This window comes from Astatotilapia calliptera, chromosome 11 (genome assembly GCF_964374335.1).
Source record: "Astatotilapia calliptera chromosome 11, fAstCal68.1, whole genome shotgun sequence".
Classification (NCBI taxonomy): domain Eukaryota; kingdom Metazoa; phylum Chordata; class Actinopteri; order Cichliformes; family Cichlidae; genus Astatotilapia; species Astatotilapia calliptera.
In genome coordinates this window covers 15,639,153-15,653,278 of record NC_137432.1, presented here as the reverse complement: position 1 = coordinate 15,653,278, position 14,126 = coordinate 15,639,153, and the positions used below count along the sequence as shown (strand labels likewise).

Genomic DNA, 14,126 nt, shown 5'->3' with positions numbered 1-14,126 from the left:
CTGGACACGAGGTAAACCTTTACTTTCTCCTTCATAAAAAAAAAACAAAAAAACTGCCTCATAAACAATGAAATTATATGTTTATGAATCCTTAGGAATCACAGGTTGGGTACTAGTTTCTCGAATTCCCTTGATCATTGTGATGATGATAGCGGTAATCTAATAAAACCACACATCAATTAGATTACTGTGAGCATTGCATATAATGGAGCTGAAGTGCCTGAAGTAGATGTAAAACTGACTCTAAACATCAGGGGAAAAGCCTACAGGGTGTGATCATGAAGCTCCAAAATCCTACATACTGTATTAAAAACTTTTTAAATTAAATAAAAAAAATAAAAAAAACTTTTAAAACTGGTAAGTCTCCCTTCAAGGTCGTCTTATCATGGACCCGTAATCGACATTTACATTGAAGGTTCTCTTCTGTCCATTCATACCCACAGTTTCCCCACGGACATCAGACTTGCTAACTTAGAAAACAATCGACATGTGAACTTTTGAGTTGAGGATCAGAGCTGGCTAATATCACGAGAACAAACAGCATCTTTGTGCATGCTGTTTTTTAAATCGAGGCAATCTTCACTAACAGCTGACCCCACTCACCACACTTTGCGGTGCACAACTTTCTACGCTTCTTCAAAATAAAATTCAAGCTGAAGCATGTTGATTAGCGCATGTTGCTAAGGACCAGTGCATGGTGTCAGAATCATCAGTATCAGAATCTGAATGCTTTGTTAATCCCTTAGGACAGAGGTTCCCAAAGTGTGGGGCCCGACCCTAGGGGGGTCTATGAAAATTTTTTTTAAAAAAGAACGCTTGGACACTGCTAGCATAATGGACAGGTTTTCGACGGGGCTCCCACACAAAGGCAAAGCAGGAGATGAAGCATCGCTAAATATGTTTCCAAACCAACTTCCTTCCAAGCCAAAGACTAGAAAATATGGTGAAGTGTATCTTCCCTTTGGCTTCACCTGCACAAGTGCCAAGGTAGGTCTCCCCTGCCGAATTGGTTTTCCCAGTGACTACGTGCTGGGCTCTCCAAATCACGGACAAACAGTATCCCACATTCTTGATTTTTAGTTCACAAACACTTCTTGTAATAACTAACTACTGCTGACATTTTGGAGATGTTAGCTCTTTACACAGTAAAGTTACAGTGGGATACAAATAATATCAGGCTGATCCTGCCACAATTTGTTCCTCCTGTCCAAATCACAGACAAACAGTATCCCACAGTTGTTTATGTTTTTAAACCCATTTTGCACAGAGAGGCATTTTTTGAGAAATGTATGTTGAATATTATTACACAGGAAAAAACAACTACACTTACAATAATCACACCGTGACGTCTCTGCCTTTCTAAATGGAGGGACAGTAACTGCATGTGTATATATAAGCGTGTAAAACCTGAAGATAGTCAGATTAACAGTAACAGTATTTTGTCTCTATCTGCCATTCTGCAATTCATCTCATGTAAACAATAACATGGCGCACAGCGTGACGTGGAAAAAGGCACATACCTTTGACGTTGCGTAACGAACTCTGTATTCCTCGTCCACACGTAAACGCAAAAAAAGGGTTTTAAAAAATCTCCATTTTCAGTGATTTGAAACGTCGTTTACGTGTGGACGGAGGCCCAAACGCATAGAAGCAGCTGCGTTTTCAAAAATACCCATTTAAGTGTGGACTTAGTAGTGTATTTTATTACTACCAGATTTTATTGCAGTTTGATTGTATTTGCTTAATTGTTTACTAAATGTATGAGGTGTGAAATAAACCGCAATGGAGTTTGAAAACAAAATATGGATGCGTGTGGTTGGAGGATGTGTTTGCGTGGCGGGGGGGCGCTAACATTTTTCTTGTAAAACAAAGGGGGGCCTAGCAAAAAAAGTTTGGGAACCACTGCCTTAGGAAATGATATGGTTACAGTTGCTCCAAGTCAATAAGAACAGTACTAAAGACTGAACTAAATTAAAGAATACAATATATTAAAAAGTTTGCAAAATATAAGAATTAGCTCTAATGTCTGCATATAGCTTATTTATAATGGACAGAGTCACAGAACTGTAAAACTGCACTCTGTAGACTTCTATCAATATCTATAACTATGTCAAATCTACTTTCATATGAACATAAAGAGTGCATACATCAATCTATAAATCACTCTTTCAAGCTGTTTTAGACCTCAAGTAAGCTTCTTATGGTTGCTCTGCTGCTAGAACCAGCGATCTTTCATGTGTTAGGCAAAAGATTTTTAACTACTACATTATATAGTCACTGTGTCAGACATGAAGTATGATGTTTATAAAGAAGTAAAATATAAATTGTCCATTTAGTTTTTACAATTTTCTTCCTTTTCTAAAAATTCAATCCCTCAAGTGTACACCACAAATGTGACCAGATTTCAGTCAGATGTTGTGTTACTTTGCTGTGAGGGAGCTTTGTGTCTACATTCTACATAGACGTCCTACATATGTCTGTATGTTATAGCTGTAAAATCCTTGAGACTGAGCAAACGTGTAGGTAGAATGCTGAAGAACACTTCCATAACTGAAAACACAGCAGTATATGGAAATGAGGTAAGTCTAATATTTAATCTAAATGCAGTTACAAAAAAAAAATATCTATAGGTCTTTTGAGCTTGACACCAAAAACTTTTGATTGCTTTTCCTGTGAGGGTAAACCACTGGTGAAGTAGATGAAGCTGGTTCAAGTCTGTATTCACTGGAAAGGATGCATTTGAAGTATGTTTGGAAGAGTGTGGGGCATATGAAAGAGCCCCAGAAAGGTATCATCAGTGCCAGGATGATGGGCTTGTTGCACTGGCCTGTGCTGGTGTGGAACATATGGGAGAGATGGCTGGACAGAGGAGGAGGACTGTTATTTTCTTGTAGTGGTGGTGATGAAGCGGGAGAAAAGGACTGTCAAAGATGGGGAATAACTAGAAGAGAAGATCATATGGGGAGCTGGTAAAAAGGGTGAGGGTACAGATGGCCACAATGACAAATGAATCATGACAGAAATGTCTGTGGAAGATGAAAAAGGAAGCCGAGTGAAAGTGTAAGAACTGGAGGGCATACTCTTCTATTATTGAAATATATTTCAATGTAATTCACTGGGGAGCTGATCCAGGGGTGGTATGTATATAGTGCTTTAGTTTGACCCCTTCACCTTAAAGGTCACAGTGGAAAGAATCTGTATTTTTTTTCCTCTAATTCTGTTGACTCCAATGTAAAAGTCTACACCTCAACTACAGTGCTGTGCAGAAGTCTTGAGCCACCTGTCGTTTCTTTATATTTTGCTTCCTAAAGATTAATTAGTCCTGAGCAACAGTTCTCAAGTCTTTCTGAGAGTTTCTTCAGTCCAGTCCTTGGTCAATGACGTGTACCCATTTCCTATTTTCCTCGCAAAATTTATTATTATTTTTTTAAAGGGGGCAGCTCGTGACTTTTGCACAGTACTGTACTTGTTACCTGGTTGATTCTGGAGCAGAGGAAATGTTGAGAAAATTGTGTCAGGGTACAAGTTACATATACATTGTATATATCCCCTACTAGCTGATATAAATCAAATGAGGAAATAGCAGCATGCGTTTTAAGACAGTAATCCTTGGAAGGCATTTGTAATGCTGCCATTGGTTCTTCATAAAGTTTTTCACAAAGCCAGAAACTGTTTTATCAAGAATGCAAAAGCAAGGTAAACAGAGTTCAAGGTTCACGTTCCCATTTCACAAAAGTCAAAAGCCAGCTATAACTGGAGGTGGCTGTAGTGGATCAGTCTAACTTATAAGGTGTGAAATTGTGGTGAATGAATACGCATATAGGGCTATGTGATATGACCAAAATCTCATATGCCGATATAAGACATTTATCGCCCTGACAACAATATAAATCACAAAAATGTAATATTTTCTGTAAATTCTGTGAATCTCGGGCAACTCGACTTGCGTGAAATTTTTCCAGCCGGGCGTCCTTTACCTGGGGTCGAGTGTTTTAACCGATGCATGAAACTATACATTTTTAGACATAAGTCGAAACGGCCACCATTTTCTTTCAAAGTTTGAGTCTAAGGTTTATTTTTTTAGCACCTGACGGCTCTTTTTTGCTTCTCATCCGTAAACTCTCTGCATACTCGTTCACGTGATTCAGTTTATTTTGAAAAGTCTCAACAGGATCTTGAGCTTTATTGTGAAAGGTTTATGTGGAAAACAATCAAGCGGACAGCGGAGCCACGCGATGGTTTTACTGTCGTTGTTGCTAACGACAACACATAAAAACAGGTGCTCGTCCGTCCGTAGTGTGGTTATATTAAATATAAGAGAATGAGAGAACTTTAAGAAATGAATATAGCCACTGCAGTGACCATCAAAACGATGAAAAAAAATATTGCTGTAAACTGTTTATTTTACGACACCACGAAACAAACGATAGCGTTTGTTGTCATCCAATATCGAACAGCCCTATATGCATATGCATAATATTCTGTCCTTTACTTTTAGACAAATTATAATACCATAAATTCATTAGTATTAGGTTAATATGATACTCATATTGTAAATTGGTGTTTTATCAATCAATGAAACGACTAATGTTCTGCAGCTGATTTTAAATCACAGATTCCCAGGAGAATGAGTTTTTTCCAAAAGCTTCAGCACTACAATCTGTGTCAAGCAAAGGCTTTGGATGCCATTAAACACTTTCTCCCCTGACTCCTCAGTAAGCACCAAAGCATGAAATCTTTTGTGAATAACCCCTGACTTTTTCTTTTTTTTAAGTCAGCCAATTGTAAGAACAAACTGTCTACAAAAGCAAAGCTAAAGAACTCTTGTGAAAAACTGATGCATTATTTAAAGGGTCCAGCCGTTGGGCTCTCCAGTTCAATCAACTGACCAAATCACCATCTTTTATCATGGAATGCACAATGGTGTATGCAGGTAAGACAACACACACTTCAATTCATTTGACCGATTGAACCGGTGACAAAAAAGTTATGCAACATTTTTCTCAAAAGCACTTTTTATTCACAATCCAAATAACAGACCACAACCAGCCATTTAATATGATTGCCAATCTCTGACAGCTCACTAACCTAAGTGTGAAGCTTTTTATTAATCAGTAAAATCTGTTGAAAGAGCCGTAATTAAAACGCCCCCGCTTCAGTAACAAAGAAGGATGTGCTAACATATTTGTAGCAATTTCCTGTATCTCTTCTTTAGGTGCATAATTAAGCTTGATTTATATTTATATTGTTTAAGCAACCCGACTGCAACAATGAGAATTTTACACCTCCTTGCTTCTGACTATAAGAAAGTACAGACTGTGTGTGCTACAGAAAAGACCCAGGTAAACCTATTTCTCTCAGCAGCCAGGTTGGCTGAAGTGAACTAAATTAGTTTAAGGCTTGGTGTGCAAGCACAACACATCATTCATGCTCACCTAGCGCTGCTCATTGTGATGAGGGACCTTTGAGGGACCTTTACAATCATTATGCCACAGAGCTGAGTTAGTTCAGCTTGTAGCCACATTACTGGAAGTAGTCATTAAACCAGGAGATACCACCACCTCTTTAAATCCAACCATTAACTAGTTCAGTTTATAAATTCGAGAAACAGACACAACCACACACATGAGAATTTAGGTCCCCAGAGAGATCTATGATGTGTGTCCTTCGTCTGACCCCTCAACCACAGTGTAGCACTAAGTGGAAGACTTGACGGTCCCCATTTAGCCTCCCTGACAATACGAGGAAGGATAAATCAGCTAGGCTGCAAAAAAATGGCTTCTGCGAGGTGTTTACAAAGGAGAAAAATCAAACAAGGAACCTTATGCCCTTCCTGACACACAAACAATATGACAAAGTACCGTGCTTTGAGTATAACAAGCTGTGAACAGAGGTTCTGGCAATTTAGTGTGTGGCTCAACAAGATGTACAAGAAAAAATACATATATGTATCTGGGGAAACAGTACAACTGAAAGACATGCTAGTGAATTGTAGAAAGCTGGTAAACTTTTCATGAACATGATGTTTTGGGTGTTAACTGTTTACATAAATTTGTGTGAAGTCCTTAACTCGAAACCATTTAAAGTCCTTAGAACTTTTACTTTGAAATGTAGTTTTAGTTTCCTGAATTTAAGTCGATTCACTAAGTTAAAAAGGAACTTGCAAGTAAACAAAACAAGGAGCTCATTAACCGTTTCTAATAAAAACAATGGCTGACTTCACCCAAGGAAAACCTTTCTTTAGGTGAGATTAAACTGGTACCATTTCTATACAATGTGATACCAGGATTTCAGAAATGTAAAACATTATAGCATCAATTCCCCTTTAATGACCATATCTAATCTTTATAAACAAATTAATTACACAGTCTTGAAACATGCATCTGAAGCCATGACTGTGTTTTTACTGTGCTCTTACCTCAGAATGAACCCTCTGAACGTGAGAGTGCAGGTTCCCCTTCTGGGAGAAGGAGGCAGGGCACAACATGCAGAGGTGAGGTTTCTCCCCGGTGTGTCTCACCATGTGAGTCTGTAGCACCACCTTCTGGTTGAAAGCCTTGCCACAGTGCGTGCACTTGTAGGGTCTCTCACCTGCAGAGGAAGAGCACGATGAGGTCAAGAATCAAGCTGTAATAATGACAATATTTATAATAATATCAAATTTATACAATCTCAATGAATCCCTTGTCATCTCCAGAAAATTCAACAACAAAATTAAAACTATTCCTGGAGATATAGTAATTATTATATGTTATACAATACATGGTTGTGTTTAATGTATGATCATTAAAAAACTCACCAGCATTGCTTCAATAAGAATTTGTCCAACAATATTACCCACATATGTGACTGTCAGTGGTAGGATATCTAATTTTGTTACAGTACAACCATGCAATTTTATCACCTTGGTAACAACATAAGGCTGGTATTACTTCAAGCTAAATTAAGATGACTCAAATACAGTCCTGTACCATTCCAACATCACTGCAAACCACAGAGGTGCAAATGAACCATAATGTGTGTTTCTATAGTCTTTACCTCATCAACTGAAAGGTTGTTTGAGATTCAAAGCACAAGAGAAGTCAATTCAATTCTGCATTAAAAAACCCCCAGCTCAGCCCAGCCAAACAATTTAACATGTGGATGATGGGTAAACAACATGTGGGTGGCAGCTACTGGCTACATTAACCTGAACCCAGATGGCTGAACGTTCACAGGAACCACAAGAACATTTGAATTGAAACGGAATATCGAATTCTACCCACACAATCTCTCCATACCACAGCTGAGCAATGGGCCCAGCTGAAGGTGTGCAGTTTTTCCAGATAAGCAGTGCAGCTACTTACGAATTTGTAGCCTTATATGAAAGAGCAAAAGAAAAGAAAACCAGAATAAGCGCTGTTTTTTTCCTGCTCATAAAAATGTTTGTAGCTACCAAAGAGTTTTCCATCAAAAGAAAATCATCAGGATTATTTTTAACCTGTGGTTTTAAGTCTTAATATGTTTTTGTATATCAAATACCCATATATAACAGGAGAAAATGGTAATACAAACTCCATGTTTTAACCATATCAGGGCCAATTGTGGCATAGCTTAAACCCCCCAAACCCTCATTCTGAGCTACAAAAAAGTCCTTGATTATATATGGCTTGTATATTTTAATTTTATTGGACAGCATTCACAGGAAGAAAGTGCCTCAAAGGGACATAAAATTTAAAAACAAAATGAAAGAAAACAAAAAGTCTCCAAACACCTTGAAAGTCCACTGCAGGCTACTGAACCCCCATCAATTCAAGCTGCTGACAGTATCCACTCACTCTTCAGGTTTCTGGAACCTCAAATGCAAAATTCATTCACAAATGAAATATAAGAAGCAACCGCTCACACTGTTTCAGAGAACTGATTCAGAGAAGCCAGAGAAATATCTATACCTCTCTCCACCACACATACCACAAGGGCTCAAGAACACTATAGAGGAACAGTGTCAGTAAACAAAGTTGTTACTGCAGTGCACACACAAAAGAAAGTTAAAACCACAAATGGTCAAAGGAGCTTGCAAAGAAAAGCGTCTGGACTTCTTTAAGTTACTTGAAGACGTTTCACCTCTCATCCGAGAAGCTTCTTCAGTTCTAAGGTCAAATGGTGGAGAGTCTCTGATATAAACCTAGTGGGAGTAACCCCCCACAGAGGGACAAAAGGACCCCCTGATGATCCTCTAATCGCGATTAGAGGATCATCAGGGGGTCCTTTTGTCCATTTGACCTTAGAACTGAAGAAGCTTCTCGGATGAGAGGTGAAACGTCTTCAAGCAACTTAAAGAAGTCCAGACGCTTTTCTTTGCAAGCTCCTTTGACTACGATGACCTGGATGACTGAGAACAACCTTCACAGACAAAACCACAAATGCTTCTTTGGTTAGATTTTAAATTCGTTTTAGAAACTATTGACGGGTTCTGAATAGATGTTTACCAGCACACAGGTCAGTAGCCAGCATCAGTGGTGGCGGTGCATTCGTACATGGGGTTTATTAACATCTTTGCTTAATGGTGTTTACAGATTATATAATTGAAGAATTTGCTTATTTAAAGCAGGACATAGATCAGCTACATTCTGCTCACACAAATGTTTGACACATTATAAAACAAGTAGCTGAATACTATAGAAGCTATACAAGCAAGAATGGCAGACATCTGGCTTTCAAAACTACACCAGCTGATCTCCTCAGTCCCTAAAATAAGAGTTTCCTCAAAAGAAGACTCAAATTACAAAAACGTATTGTTGGCATCCAATTTAACGTGAGCCTGCAGTCTGCTACAAACTATAAAACCCTTCACTTTCAAAGTTTAACATGATGTTTATATCAATTATCCTATATTTAATAGAAATTGATATAAACATCATGTTAAACTTTAAAAGTGAGAAGTTTTTACAGTTAGCCTGCGTGTCTATTGATCCTGCTTATCATTTCTACTTGTATAAATACTAGAGATGGACCGATCCGATATTACGTATCGGTATCGGTCCGATACTGACCTAAATTACTGGATCGGATATCGGAGAAAAATAAAAAATGTAATCCGATCCATTAAATATCACGAAAGCACCTCACAAAACTTGCAACACGCCGTAACTCACCTCAGAACGTATGCATCACGTGATAGAGCAGCTGTGTCATGCAGGACCTGTCGGTGGTCTGGATAGCATGTGGAGCTTCGCTAGCAACCTGGCATTTCATCTCCGACAAAGTTATCCCCGAGAGAAGTAAAGCAAGTGTGTAAGTCCATCTCTGAATGTTTGTAAAGCATTCCCACGTTAAGCTTAACAAGCGACTGCCTCTTCTCGCTGCTACTTCAATCGTGAAACTGCTTAAATCAGCTGATCGGCTTTTCTGTCCCGAGTCCGTCTCTCTTGTTTGTTTTTGGCCCACTTTGCGCCAGAAAGAGGAAACCAGCGGCTGAACAACAGCAGCACGTTTAAGCTTGATAAGCTGTTGTTAGAATTTATTTAATATTACTTTCTACACCAGGATCTTTTTCTACGTAGCTGACGGCTGGTAACTGTGCAGGGGCGGATCTAGCAAAGTTTAGCCAGGGGGACCGATAGGGCATTAACTGGGAAAAGGGGGCACAAAGACATACTTTTCTTTCTTATTCTCATTTAAAATGTCTAGCTTTTAATAAATAATTATCCGACACCCAAAGTTTTAATTTGATGTAAAATGAATAGAAGTCAATTACTGTACATAGTGACTATTAAGTCTAATATATATACCCTAGTAAGCTATAGTACTTTTTACTTTGGGAAGGTACCATCTGTGCAGTCTGCAATTTTGTTGAAGAAAGATGTGAATCTATTTAATATTTCTTGAAAAATAATTGATTTCTGTGCATTTTTTTTCACACTGCATCAAATTAAGGTTGATTACGTCGATTAAGCATCATGAGGTGGCGCGTGAGGGGTGGTTCCCTATTTTTTATTTATTTAATTTTGTTGTTGCTGGGAGTTGGAACCCTATTAGTTAGGTTGCTTAATATTTACGCTAAGTACTCTTTAAAATACCAGAATAGGGAGGATGGTGTAGGTCTAAGTTTATTAGATTGATCAGTATTGCTGAACTATGAAATATTTTTTTTGTATACAGGTATAACAGAATAGCTTTAGTGTAGTTGTTGTTTTAAACTTGAGTATGAACTTGCAGACTTGCAAAATGCAGCAAGATATTTTAAAAAACAGTTTTGTTGATTAAAAAACACTATATCGGATTCATATCGGTATCGGCAGATATCCAAATTTATGATATCGGTATCGGTATCGGACATAAAAAAGTGGTATCGTGCCATCTCTAATAAATACATTGCATGCGTATGGACTTTTTTTTTTCATTCCACAAACGGAGAGAGTTAAGTGCACACTGCATCCAGGACAGTCTTTTTGTGGTGGTTTTCATCTTTGCTCTGTGTTCATACCTGAATACTAAGAGAAAGATTATGTGTGTGTCCTCATTAGGATAGGGATTTGTGTTGGTGTGTATGGATGTAGCCTGTGGGTTTATATTGTTAACTGGTAATTATGATGCAATGTATTTCAGGTCATTTTATAGAAAAACAGTAAAATAACTTTTTACTTTTAATAAAAGTGTTCTGTGTAATGTATGAATCTGTAATATATTACTTTTTTTTGTGTCACTACAAAAAGGGGAAACACCTCCAAAATGAACAATTATTATTTGACCACACAGCATTGCATAGCAATGTTGGGGATTCCCAAATTTTGTAAACTTTACATTCCTTCACATAAGACTCATAATGCTCATCCTAATATTTTAATTTAACATCTAAGCCAGACCTTCCCAAAGTGTGGGTTCCCGCCCCACACTTTTTTTCTTGTAAAACAAAGGGGGGGCCTAGCAAAAAAAGTTTGGGAACCACTGATCTAAGCTAATTAAAACCACTGTGAACTATCAAGGAGAAACAATTAGATCCTCTTCTCAATGCTGAATGGCTGTCTAAAGTTTTTTTTGTTTATAAATTCATTATCCAGAACAAAGAAAATTAGCCTAAAGGATCCTGTATTGGCCTGAAGTAGATACAAATTCTACCCTCCAGTTTCTGCAGTATTTTTGCTCTGAGCTTAAATCTCAATATAAGCACCATAATCAGGTTTTTCTTTTTCCATTCTCACTCACCTGTGTGTATTCGGATGTGCCTGATGAGCTGGCTGGGCTTTTTGAAAGCCTTTCCACAATGATGGCAGCTGTTTGTGAACCCACTGCGATCTATGTTTTTCTTGTAGTTTCTTGAAGTAGAAGTAAGTGGCCTGTAAAGGAAAGAACCATGAGAAAAAAATCTAGTTTAATATAGTGTGCATTAACATAGGACCACGGAAGGTCACTCATAATACAACAAAACAGTTTTTTAAGCCTTATGTTTGAGATTTAGACAATTATCCTTTGTGTAATTATTTTCTTTACAATTAAAACAAATGTTTGTTCTATAAGTAAAGACAAAATGGTATGTGGCATTACACACAAGTGCTTTCTGAATGGTTTAATGAGTTTTAAAAGTACTCAGCTGTACACTTACAGGAAATTGAACTTCTTTAAAACAGGCCTTAGTCCAATAAGTAGCATATTTGTTACTAGTCTGCAAATTAACATTATCATAGAAACCATGTCTAAAAGAATAGCTCTGAAGTAGCATAAAGCATTAAATTGGCTTAGCCTCTAGCAGTAACAGGCTACAGAGAGTTTTGAGAACAGCTGCATAGACTCGCTTAAGCATTTTTGTGCTTAGCTCAAATGAAAGATTATCTGACAATGACTACAAATGTACTTATTTTCCATGAACGCCATGAAAGATGGTGCTTTAATTTCATCACTCTGCAGAGCTGCAAATTCACCTAAAACTGTTTTTGCAAAAATGTTTTTTTCTTCATAAAAGATTCATCTATCCTGAATCAGACACCCCTCGGTCTGTACAAAATACTAGATATGTCGATGCTTTGAATTTTTCTTTAAACAGCTGCATGATTCATACCAAATTTTTAACCCAAAGCTTTTCCACTTGACTGTGTCAAATGTAATAAATCAGCATCCTGAAGTGTCTTGTTTGACCTCATTTTGATGTGACTCTTCATATGCTCCTTTATTTGCGCAGACGTCTTGAACTCCTTGTCGCAGGTCTTGCAGGTGTAGACCTTGATGCCCGAGAGCTCCTTCCGATGCTCCTCCAAATGCAGAGAGAGCTGGCTTTGAAGAACAAACTCATCTCCGCACTCAACACAGATCAGATTCTGCAAGAATGGAAACCAATAACATAGAAAGCAGTCTAAAAGAGAAATAAAAGTGCATAATATGCACAGAAACCACAGCATGAGGCATTTTACCTCCTCCTTCTCATGCAGCATGATATGGGATTTAAGGCTGGCGATGCGAGAGAACTTCTTATTGCAAACGGGGCAGGTGAAGTCCGATGTAGTGTGTGTGGACCTGTGTAGCGTGAGGTTGAACTCCACGTTGAACGTCTGTGAGCACTGGTCACAACGATGAGGCTGCAAGAGAAAGAGAAATGAAAGAATGGGAAAAAAACTGACCTTCTGCTGTGAGCTTCTTGTTGCTGCTGTCACTATGTGAAGGCAGATGGAGACAGAGAAGAGACTAAAAAGACAAGATGGAACAGCTGAATCTCAATCAATGTACTACTTTGTCTAAATTAAGAAACTGCTTTGTTGTGAAGGGTAGAGAGTACTGTAAAAAATCCCCATGAGGCAAAAATGGCCCCAATATTAAATTTCTTTTCTATTAGGAGAACAAGCTGACTTCATTTTAGAGTGCTTTTTTGAATCTAGTCAAGTCTGAGAGTGGTACTGACACAGTTGAGTCTTACTCACTCTGGCATACTCAGAGGCCACTGCTCTTCAACCTGGAAAGTGGGAGCAAAGGCAATGGACTTGAAATTTAAATGGCCCAGAGCTACAGGTGCAGCTGCAAATGAAATGAATTAAGCTCCAATTGACATATTTTTGCTCCCGGTCTCTCTATTCTAACTTTCTCCTCAGTAGCATGGCATTAAGAACTAAATCCCTTAACTTGCCTGTGATTGTGCGCAATGTGTGAGATCCTGAGAATAAAGAAGTGAGAGAGGGAGTGTGACCAAAAGCGAGCAAGAAGTGAAGCAGGCAGAGATGTGAGTGCTGCGAGTGCTTTAAAATGCATAAATGAATGTGATGTAGAATGAGTTCCCAAGGAACGCAGTCCGATTATCCTACACCAAGAGAAACCACCAACACAACCATTATCACAGTGTACCCGCTTCATACAACATCGCCATACGTGATCATAAAGAAGTGAAGAGAAGTTTTCAAAATGTTATTTCAAGAATACTTTTTGTCCTATGTGGTGACTCAGGTGCTAGCCATCACACTACCATCATCTTACTTCACTGTTGGCATGATGTTCCTTTTCTGAAATCCTGTGTTACTGTTATGCCAGATGTAGTGGGACACACGCCTTCCAAAAAGTTCAGCTTTTTCTCCTCAGTTCACAGAGTATTTACTCAAAAGTCTTGGGAATCATCAAGATGTTTTCTGGCTAAACTGAGATGAACCTCTTTTTGCTCAGCAGTGGTTTTTGTCTTGGGACTCTGCATGCGGGTCGTTTTTGCCCACTCTCTTTCTTATGGTGGAGTCATGAGCACCGACTTTAACTGAGGCAAGTGAGACCAGTTCTTCGGATGTCGTTCTGGAGTCTTTTGTGACCTCTTGGATGAGTCGTTGCTGCGCTCTTGGATTAATTTTGGTGAGCCAGCCACTCCTGGGAAGTTTCCCCCCTGTTCCATGTTTTTGACATTTGTGGATAGTGGCTCTCACTGTGGTTCACTGGAGTCCCACAGTTTTAAAAATGGCTTTATAACCTTTTCCAGACCAAGAGATCTCAATTACTTTGTTTCTCATTTGTTCCTGAATTTACTTGGATAATGGCATCATGTCTGGCTTTTGAGTATCTTTTGGTCTACTCCACTTTGTCAGACAGGTCAGAAAGTGATTTCTTGATTGAGAACAGGTATGGCATTAATCAGGCCTGGGTGTGGCAAGAGAAACTGAACTCAGCTTTTTGCAAAAAAAAATGGA

General features: G+C 38.4%; 1 protein-coding gene across 3 annotated transcripts in view; it reads right to left on the bottom strand.

Annotated features, from left to right (window-relative positions):
- Window positions 1-14,126, bottom strand: part of LOC113032356 (zinc finger protein 236) — a 60,776-nt gene that overhangs the window by 41,680 nt on the left and 4,970 nt on the right. For 2 of the 3 annotated variants that reach the window (XM_026185245.2, XM_080307839.1), the window contains exons 3-6: window positions 12,384-12,548; window positions 12,112-12,290; window positions 11,185-11,315; window positions 6,419-6,591 (exon numbers count right to left, since the gene is read on the bottom strand). In XM_026185245.2, coding sequence (XP_026041030.2) covers window positions 6,419-6,591; window positions 11,185-11,315; window positions 12,112-12,290; window positions 12,384-12,548 — 648 coding nt within the window. Of the gene's footprint in view, window positions 1-6,418; window positions 6,592-9,134; window positions 10,608-11,184; window positions 11,316-12,111; window positions 12,291-12,383; window positions 12,549-14,126 lie in introns of those variants that run through there. The other variant, XM_080307840.1, reaches the window with a different exon arrangement.